General features: G+C 40.7%; 1 protein-coding gene across 2 annotated transcripts; it reads left to right on the top strand.

The window, feature by feature from the left end:
- Positions 1–5416: 5416 nt before the first annotated feature.
- LOC149839915 (mannose-1-phosphate guanylyltransferase 1-like) lies at positions 5417–9343 on the top strand. 2 transcript variants are annotated; one of them, XM_090002900.1, is made up of 6 exons: positions 5426–5558; positions 5814–5895; positions 7610–7782; positions 7899–7961; positions 8050–8289; positions 8468–9343. In XM_090002900.1, the coding sequence occupies exons 3-6, from the start codon at positions 7672–7674 to the stop codon at positions 9137–9139; spliced, it is 1086 nt and encodes a 361-aa protein (XP_089859026.1). In that variant the 5' UTR covers positions 5426–5558; positions 5814–5895; positions 7610–7671; the 3' UTR covers positions 9140–9343. The 2 variants fall into 2 exon arrangements, with proteins under 2 accessions (XP_089859025.1, XP_089859026.1); XM_090002899.1 differs by lacking the exon at positions 5814–5895 and having other exon boundaries at positions 5417–5558.
- Positions 9344–10851: the final 1508 nt, after the last annotated feature.

Raw genomic sequence — 10851 nt, 5'->3', positions numbered from 1 at the left:
TCTTATCATATTACTTGGATCTTGTACTGAACCACAAATTTGGTAAAGTTTGGTGCATTCTGCACAAAGGAGAATCCCTATCTATGCCAACTCTTGGTAAAGTCAAGCCATACTCCAAGGACTGCATTCCACTAACGCCTTTGATCTAACGGTGGGGATTCCAGTTTGCCCACCATTCTAGTTTGGCAGTTAAAGTTAGGGTTGGATCGTGACCTTTAGTCCTAGTCCGTTTACTAGCCAGACCAGGTCGGCCGGGGCTCATATGGGCAGCCAAAGCATGGCTAATCATGGGTTGAGAATCGAACATCGTGCCGGGAACCAGCCTGAAGTCCACCCTTAGTTACAGGTAGGGGTGCCAATGGGTGGGGTTTGACCCCAACCGACCCGTACCAAACCCTAGTAATATTTCAATATGATTTTAATGGTTTTAACATGTGTCACGTCCTGATTGGCACAAAGCATATTTTTTATTATGTTTTAAGCCAAGTCAGAAACGATTTACTTGAGAATCCCGGACAATTCACCAGAATCTTTGGCCAAAAGATTCAGGGCCGATACCGATACTGACAACATTGGAAAAAAGTTGAATAGAATATATATATATATATATATATATATATATATATATTTTAGTTTAATCAAGGTCAAGTCACAAGCCCATGTGAGATATGTCCTTTTTTTTTTTTTATTGAAACTGGCAAGGGAAACTTATTGGCTTCACTTGCAATATGACCAAATTAATAAACACATTTTAATCCACCAAATCAAATCCATTATTTTACACGTAATAATAACACCCATAATAGTGATGATATTTTGGTGGAGGAGCTTAGATTATTCAAGTAATCAATAATAATAGTTATGGGTGTCAATGAGTCGGGTTTGGCCCAAACCGTACCATACCCTGTAGGCTGTAGGTATGGATGGCAGTGAACCAAGCGGGGGACGGCAACAAGGTCACTACCCCCCGCTCCATCTTAAAATCATGCCCTCCATCTCCCCATGGGTTTTGATTTTAACCTTCATCTCCATTTCATGTCCTCTATCCCCGGTTTAAACGGGGCGAGGCGGGGTGGGGCTTGTTTCTCCTAGGTCTATTGTCATTCCTAAAGAAGGATTGGGAACGGGATGAGACAGGGCAGGATGGGGTAGGATTAAACGGGGATTGTGATGGGGATGGGGCGGGGAAAAGCGTAAGTCCATCCTTGCCTCATGTCCTCTATTCCCAGTCCAAATGGGGGCAAGGCGGGGCAGGGCTCCGTTTCCCCCGGTCTACTGCCATCCCTACCTGTAGGGTCAGGGTTTGGTGATAAATTAGAATCGGGGTTGAACCCAAAGAGATCAATTAATATATGGATCGGGATATAGTTTATGAAATTTTATACCACACCCAGAACTGATCCAAGTTTCGACTAAGATCTGCAATTTTTCAATGTAAAAAAGGATAAAACAATATTATTTTACCAGGTATGGTTCAAGTCTGGTTCATGAAATCCTTATAGAATTCGGGTATGATTTCTCTTATGGTGAGTCCGATTAAACCTGGGTTTGGACCCAATTCCATCATCTCAAATCAGGTCCGAATTTGGTTTCACTTAGGTTCGAACCAAACCTGACCCATTGACACCCCTAATAATAACAGCATGACAAGTACCATAATAATAATAATAGTAGTGATAATAACAGTAATCACCTATTAAATGCAACTTAGCTAGAATCCTATTATGAGATCATGTGGAGGGTGTGTGTGGGCGAGGTCTTATAGATGCCGGTACTTCCTTAATTGAAGGACCACCTGCTAAGGAGAAGGGGGGAATCACCAATGATCTTGCTCAGCGATTAGGTGATACATTGGGTCTAAAATGTTTAATTAACTATAATCTCAACAAGTAATTCCATAGTTTTTTTTTTTTTGAAATAAAAACTATGGAATTACTCATTGTTTTTGGATGTCGAGGAACTCTTGCCGGAGCGAGAAAAATGCCGAGTGCGGCCCCACGACCACCCTGCCTTACGTGGCCCACCTCTGAATTCCATATTTATAATTGAACTTTTTGCTTATTATAACCTTGGCTAATGCCGTTGAAAAATTGTGCCATGTGATATGAGCTCCCTCATCCAGAAAGATTTAGTGAAACCTACAATTATAGGCAGCACATGCACGTTGACTCAACAACTTTTGCCTATTGTATAGGCAAGCTGGGGTTAGGCAGACCACCGCGGATGGCAGTGGACCGGGCCCCCGCCCCGTTTGGACCCGAGATGGAGAACATGAAACGGGGGGTGGAGGTTAAAATCAAAACCCGTGTGAGGATGGAGGCAAGGATGAACTTACCCTTTCTCCTGCCCCGCTTCATCCCCGAGCATTCTTTAAAGATGGCAGTGGAAAGAGGGAAAATGGGACCTCGCCCTGCCCAATTTGGACTGAGGATGGAGGACATGAATAGAGGATGGAGGTTAAAATCAAAACCCGTTCTCGGATGAAGGCAGAGACTTTGAGATGGGGTGAGGGTGAAAACCTTGTCGCCCACCCCCGCCCCGGTCCACTGCCATCCCTAACCACCACCAGTTATACATCATACCATTGGGATTTGAACTTGCAACTTCCCAACACAAGGTGACCTACACTAACAGCTCCTACCAAACAAGCTGAGCCTCCTGGGTACTTCGTATCCAAACTTGTTCAACCCATTTCTCACATTCTAATAGACTAATGATGTATTTTCTTTTTTAGCATAAAGTTTTCATGTAAAGATTTTTTTTTATATATATACTGAAGGAAAACCCTCACCAAGAACTGGGTCACTTAATGGGTCCACCTCCCGGCGAGGTAAAACTCCAGGTTGAGGAAAATGATCCATAGTTTTTAGTCATATCTATTGTTAGTTTCCTTACAAATTATCAGTCGTGTTGGTGGCTTTGATCAGCTTTACTTGTATCACATACTCTTAGCTTTGATACATTTTGTGCTTTTTCTTAGCCGATTAAATATTTGTGGGGGAGTTGCAAAACCAGTGTTTGGCTTTTCCTTATTCCATGAAATCCCTCCATCACTGCTGTTTCAAACAAGTGTTTCAACTCTTATTTAAATTAATATCGAATTTTTGGATTGACCAAGAAACTAAATTGACGGCCTTACGGACCACTATTTGACTTTAGCCTGAAGCACTCTCTATATATAGTGATTGGTAGCTGCAAAATCCATAGGTACTGAATTCATGGTTAAAAGCGTGTTGATGAATGGCCAGCCCCAAAACAAAACAAAAAATCATGTTTTTGATGAGTTTTTCAGCCAAAGGGGTATTAGCGACGATAATACAAAACAAAAAATCATGTTTTTGATGAGTTTTTGAGCCGAAGGGGTATTAGCAGCGACAATACAAAACAAAAAAAAATCATATTTTTGATGAGTTTTTCAGCCAAAAAGGTATTAGAGGCGACAATTTCGTCACCACTAATGCTTCGGGCAGAAAAAATGAGCACTAGCAACGACAAAAAATCACCGTTAATCACATTGTTCCGCAATTTTTGTCGCTGTTAATGCTCGTTTGAACATTAGCTTGTCATCGCTAATTCTCTTATGGAGGAAAAAACTTGTCATTTTGATGCTATCTTTTTTGCTCGTGCAATGAACGACCAACGGGATTGACAACCGATTTAGTAACTAAGCATTTCGCAGCTACCAATTTTTCTATATATATATGGTCAAACACCCATATCATTCCAAGCAAATCGAACACTTTTTGTGCTGCAAAAAAATTTTTGCTTCTTTTACAATCTTTAGCCGCGGTCAAGAACCGCCGCTAAAACGTTTTGTAACATTTTTTTTGGCGTAATGCGATTGGCTGCACCTGCGTGCGTCCGACCCCATTATACTTCAGAGGCGTCCAACGATACTCTTTAAAAAAGCCCAAGAGTTTACTTTCGTCAAGTTTGGTGTTAAATGTGCTGTCAAATTACCTTTTTACTTTTAATATCATATTTTAAAAAATGCGCCTAAAAAGAGGAAAAAAGACTTTGAAGTTTTAACTCATTCTGAGTTAGTGATAACCTAGGTTAATGGATGGGAGTTGTATTTTTTTTATTAACTGTACACAAATTTAGGTGCCTTTTTTAAAATTTTGGAAACATAAGTGCGTTTTTATTGATGGCCAAACTTTATGTTCTTTTTTTTTTTTTAATTTCAAAAGAGGGAGAGGGGTTTGTGAAAGCATTACTTTTTTTTTTCTTTTTAGATTAGACTCTGTAAATGTGATCTACATAGCTTGTTGAGTAAGAACCAACTCATTGATTATGATTTTTGTTATATATACAACAACAGCATGCAAAGTACCAAAATTTACCCATAAAATTTTTTATATTTTTATGTAAAAAAAAAAAAGTAAGTAGAGGGTTAATTTTCACTGAACGGATTACTCCGAGCACATCTATGGTTCAGATTTGATCTGACCAGCACCTACATGTTTCTAACTAAAGGGTTCAAAGCCTTGTTTGATGTGTGGTTGTTTTTTTTCTTTTAGTTTTTCGGGCTTGTTTCTAATATTCTTCGGTAGGTCTTAATTAATTCTCCCCCCCCCTTCCTCCCAAAATAATAATAATAATAATAATAATAAATCAAATGAAATTATGGTACTGGGTTCAAAAAAGACTTTAATCGGACTCACCATAAGAGAAACCATATTCGGATCTTATAATAAGGATTTCATGAACTAGACCCAGACCATACCTGATAAAATAATATTTTTTAATTTTTTTTACATTGAAAATTTGTGGATCTTAGTCAGAACTCGGGTCAGGACCGAGTTTAGTATGAAATTTCATAAACTATACTTGGCTCTATGTATTAATTAGACCCTTCGAGTTTGACCCAGATTCTAATAGAACCTTCTTGTTTATCACCAAACCCTAACCCTATAAGTTATGGTATATTCAAACCTGACGCATTGACACCCCTAATCGAGTACCATCAGTATGTGTGATTTGGATTTGGATTTGAATCTAGATCCAAAGAAAAGGTCCACAAAGGATAAGAAAATGGTTTGACCTACCTGAGCCAAACCCTGACCATATCTTATAAAATAATATTTTTATTATTTTTATATTAAAAAATTACGAATCTTAATCGAAACTCAGGTCGGGCCCAGGTCAGGTATGAAATTTCACAAATCATACCTAGCTCCATATATTAATCGGACCCTTCGTGTTAAACCCGGATTAATCGAGCTTGGTACTGGTGGGACCGGGTGAAACCCGACCCATTGACACCCCCTTGACCTGAGGCTTAGGCGAAGAAAGGTCGGTGCGCGGGAAAAGCCTAGCCGTACGCGTACTCGAACTGATTGCTTAAACGGTGCAAAAGTAAGAGGTTTGAGATCCGCCCGACGTGTTTAAATACCGGTCGCGGTTGTAGGAAATCGCATCCCCATCTAGATCGACGCTTCCCGCGGGTGGAAGCGAGAAGCGAGGGAAGAGCTCCCTGCCCGACTTCTTCTCCGACGATTCCCGCCCGAGATTGCAGCAGAAATATCTGTGTCCTTCTTGGATCTCTTGTCTGCTAGGTGAGAATCCGGCGAACCTTCCTTCAGCATCCATCTTCCGTCGTTTTTCCCGGGAGTTTCTGGCCCTTATTCTTAAAATTCCGGCGAATTCGTCTTTTAGCCGTCCTGATTTTTTTTTTCTGGAACGCGACGCGAAATTTGTGCGTTGATTTCTAAAAATCCGTTGCAATGCAGTTTTGGACAAAAAATTCTAGCTTTGCTTTGTTTTGTGTGTCGAATTCATGTGATTTCTTGTTATCGTTGTTGAGCTTGCAGGAAATTCGGTTCGTTACTCCTTGAGTACTTCAAAAAAGCTCTTTTTTAGGGCACGCTTTGTCTCACCTCGGTGGATCTTTTAGTTGAGTGTACTTACTGCAAATTTCGTAATTTTTTGGCATATTTTGGTCCGGCTTTAGGGTGTTTTTCTTGCCGTTCTGCTTTTTTTTTTGGCAAGTTTGAGGGCGTAGGCCGCTCATTTGGAACGGAATGGTCCTAACTTAACGGATAGAGAGGAAGGATATCTTGGATTGTTCATTTTTTGGGATAATTTTTCTTCCTCAACTTTTTGTTGCTCTAGTGTGTTCGTTCCTTCTTTTGCTACATTGATTTCACATTCTTATGGAGGGTTTTCAATCTTCTGTTGGCTCTAGGAAGTTTATCCTAATCTCCTTTGCGTCCTTGAATTTCAGATCTGGTATCGATTTGGTTTCTTTCCTAAGAATTTTCTGGTAGTTCATAGAGCTCAAGGTGAAATTCGAAAAAACATTTCAGTTTCTGCTTTTCTAATACTTTCTCTCCTATGAAACCTATGGTAGGCAGCTAGGGTTCTTCAATTACTTAATTTAGTCACTAGAAATTTATCTTTTATTTTCTTTGCTTTTTCGGATATCTTGTCATTTCTAAATATTTGTTTACTTTGGGAGTAATTGAAAACAAAACCAGCACACACGAAAACACCAGATTTTACGTGGTTCGATGTATTTAGCACCTACGTCCAGGATGCCTAACTCCACTCAATGATTCAGACGGCGGAGTCTTCCACTATAAATAGATTTACAAGAGAGAGATGTTTTAGGAGATTTACACCTTGCTTAATTTATCTCCTAAACATAGCAACCACATAAGGAGACTTAGGATTTTGGGAGATCAATTAGATCTCCTCTAGCTTTGACGCCACCTTTGGTTTGTTATCTTCATGGGGACCTTCCTTGTAGGGATTGTAGAATCCTACCTTGTGGGACTTCTTGATCTTAGGAGGAAACTCAATCTCCTTGTCTTCTTGGGTTTCTTTTTCTTTGCAGGTTCCCAAATTTATACACCGTCTTTCATTTCCTTTTTTTCTTTTCTTTTCCAATTCTGATGTTTTTGGTTCTCAGCTGAGGATGGCTTTATGTTTCCTTTGTGCGCGTTTCATCGTCCTTTGGACATTTCTACTAGTTTCTTAGCTTATTCCCTTCCAACAACTGTTAACTTTGGCGTGTTCCTTTATTTCAATAGGATCCAAAACTGAATTCTGAAGCCTCACAAATTTTCAAAGTAGATTGTTATTTCGTTTGAACTTTATGTATATTACTCCATGGCCTTTTGCTTTTAATATGCAGTGTATATCTTTTTGGTGCTTGCCATTCTGTATCGCATTTACTTTGTTGAAGATGTGATGTTTCTTTCAGTTACCCTTTTTTCAGCTTCCTTTAACACCTGGTTTTATTCATTCAAGCTCTTCTCTAACACTTGGCTATGAATTCCGTCTTTCACGCTCAAGTTTGTCTCTTTCTTCCTTTGGTTGCTTGTATCACTAGCATTTCCGCTCAATTCTGTCCTATCTTTGAAACTTGAACCTATGCGTTAACAAGCAGCTATTAACTTTGACAGCTTTCATTTATCCAGTGAACATGATCTTTTGATCACAATTTAAGCATCTGTTTCTTCAGGTTTTCCAATAAGGCATGAATTCTGTTTCTTATTACTGAAATTTTCATTGAGTCAATTTTGAAGGAGGTTCAGATTGTTTATTTGTGATCATTGAATAATACTGGTTTTCTGACTTCTGGCTAACTATTACCCTTCCATAGGTCTTCAAATTCTGAGCTTCTTGGAATAAATTCCATTCAGTCTTGCTGCTCAGAACATCATCATGAAGGCTCTCATTCTTGTGGGCGGTTTTGGGACTCGTCTGCGTCCACTCACTCTAAGTTTCCCAAAACCTCTTGTGGACTTTGCCAATAAGCCAATGATTCTCCATCAGGTATATTGGAATTTGTAGATATTTTTGTCTTTTTTTTTATTGCATTTTTCATTTTCATTAATTTCCTCTTGGAGATCTCTGAAATCTGAGATTCATTTTGGCGAATATGCTCATAGATTGAGGCTCTAAAACTTATTGGAGTGACTGAAGTTGTGTTAGCCATCAATTACCAACCAGAGGTAAAACGAACCCATCAAATTTCTTCTGTCATTCTAAGAGCTATATAATTGTTTAGCTGGTATACTGAAGACTGGAAATTCTGTTCAGGTGATGCTGAGCTTCTTGAAAGATTTCGAGTCAAAGCTTGGCATCAAGATCACCTGTTCACAGGAGACTGAGCCGCTAGGGACTGCTGGCCCGTTGGCACTAGCAAGGGATAAGCTGATTGATGGGTCCGGAGAGCCCTTTTTTGTCCTCAACAGTGACGTTATTAGTGAGTACCCACTGAAACAAATGATGGAATTTCACAAATCCCATGGGGGAGAGGCATCTATCATGGTCACCAAGGTATCCGTATATAGATTTTTTTGTCTTTTTACTTTTTCAATTGCTATTTGCATCATCTCTGCACATTTATGACTACTACATCCAGATTTTGAGCTTATGAAAAAAGTACTAATTGCATCCAATTTGAATTTTCTTAAGTTTCTTATGCATTTCTTAACTGAGAATATCTCTTGATCAGGTTGATGAACCATCCAAATATGGGGTTGTAGTTCTTGATGAACAAACTGGAAAAGTCGAGAAATTTGTGGAGAAACCAAAACTTTTCGTGGGAAACAAGATCAACGCTGGGATCTACCTGCTTGATCCCTCGGTTTTGGATCGGATTCAGTTAAGGCCCACCTCAATCGAGAAAGAAGTCTTCCCCAAGATTGCAGCGGAGAAGAAGCTGTATGCTATGGTATTACCAGGCTTCTGGATGGATATTGGGCAGCCAAAGGATTACATCTCAGGCCTGAGACTCTATCTGGAGTCTCTTCGGAAGAAATCGTCTCCTAAGCTGGCCTCCGGCTCTCATATAATGGGAAACGTTTTAGTTGATGAGACTGCACAGATTGGTGAAGGCTGTCTGATTGGTCCGGATGTGGCCATTGGACCCGGCTGCATTGTCGGGTCGGGTGTCAGGCTCTCGCGCTGCACTGTGATGCGAGGAGCACGCATCAAGCAGCACGCTTGCATTTCCAGCAGCATAATTGGGTGGCACTCAACTGTTGGCCAATGGGCACGCATCGAGAACATGACTATACTCGGGGAGGATGTCCATGTCTCAGACGAGATCTACAGCAATGGAGGTGTTGTTCTCCCGCACAAGGAGATCAAATCAAATATCCTGAAGCCTGAAATTGTGATGTAGCTCAATGGATGACCAGTGGGAGAGATATGACAAGGGGTGCATAGCTCACTCAATTGGAGTTAATTAATGATCTCTGTTTGGTCTGGTTTACTTCCTTTCTTCCTCAATTGTAAAGTAGTATTTATGAGAGAGAGAGGGTTTGGTGTTTGCTGGATGTAAAGGAGGATAATAGTTTTCTTGTTGAATAGTGATGTGCTGTTTGTTTCATGGTGTATTGTGTGTGTGCGTGCACGCACGTGGGCATGTGTTTTTCAGATGATTTGCACTTGAGGCCATTTCACAGAGGAAACCACGTTTGATGTTGAGTATTGACGTGGGTACGCAAATTTTTTGCAGTAGGATGTGAGGACGGATTTTGTTATTATTTTATAGATTAAAGAATTTTTTGATATTTTGATAAATATATTACACTTGCTTGGGTTTCTTGGGTGGCAGCAGGCATGAGGATAAGGTGCTGACCCCTTCGTCTGAAGTTCGATTCTTACTGGGTGTGTGGGTGCCTTTAACTGGTGAGCTCCATAAAGGCTTTGGTGTCGGTGACCAGTGGCGGAGCCAGGGGTGGGCATGGGTGGGCAGTCGCCCACCCCAGAATTTGAAACCGAAAAAAAAAATATTGTGCTTCCAGCGATATTTCGTAAAGAAACAAAGAATCTGATTTTAACTCTTGTATGCTAATGCCTACCGCTATGTGTGTTTTAATTTGTCTGGTGTGTGACAAACAGAAAATAAGTGTATGTTTACTTTTAATCCAGCAATCAGTTCTGGATATTATCGTCTGTGATGTGTTGTCATTTAGATGCAGTTTGTTTTAGGTGGCGAGCACTCGCCCAGGACAGCAATCAGCAAGTGGTGCTGACACGTTTATGTCTTCTTGTGGCAGCGATATCACATACACCTTAAGCTTCCACCTAATCTGGACCCGCGTCTGTCACTCCCCGAGTTCGAATCTGCATTCAACCGGGTTCTGGATTGTGCGTTTTAAGTTTTAGAAGCTGCTTTCGGAAAGCAACCTAATGTTATGGTTCCTTGCTGTTTATTTGAGCTGAATGTATGCAAGACTGATCTCAAATGATTTGAGTATATTGTGATAAATATTGTTGATTTTTTTTTACATTGATAACCAATAGATTTCAATATAATTCAAAGACTTATTTAAGTTTTATCTCTTCACCAACGACTGTGCCTCCAACCAAATTTTTTTGGCTCCGCCATTAATCCGAATAAATGGATCGTCCTTCAAGACCATAGCATTGTCCCTGAGACCCGAGGTCTGCCCACCCAACGAAAAACTTCTGGCTCCGCCACTGTCGGTGACCTTGCTCAGGGATTACCTCACATGGGGGTGTGTCCATTAGGGGGCGTTTGAATGGGCGAAACACTCACTGCATGGGGACCACGCTCTCCCATGAAAATGCAGGGCAGTGTGATGCTGCTGGCAGGCGTCCCGCAAACGGTGATTTACCATCCCACGATGCTTCACCCCTCCCCATGGAACATCTGTGGCAGAACACCGTGTGGCATGCACCTCACTTTAACTCAAAAAAAGGGAGACTTGAAGGCTAGACTCTCTTTTCCCGTCTCAACCCCTTTTCCTCTTGCTGCTTCGGGTGTGAGGCCATCTCCTTTTGCGCCTCTCTCTCACGCACAATCAACCCCCCATCAGTGTAAGACTTCTCTCTTTTATGGACGACAGTAAAACGAATGATTAACTG

This window comes from Nuphar pumila, chromosome 4, assembly GCF_984573655.1.
Source record: "Nuphar pumila chromosome 4, dmNupPumi1.hap1.1, whole genome shotgun sequence".
Classification (NCBI taxonomy): domain Eukaryota; kingdom Viridiplantae; phylum Streptophyta; class Magnoliopsida; order Nymphaeales; family Nymphaeaceae; genus Nuphar; species Nuphar pumila.
Note: the sequence above shows the minus strand (reverse complement) of the source record. Positions and strands in the feature narration are given on the sequence as shown.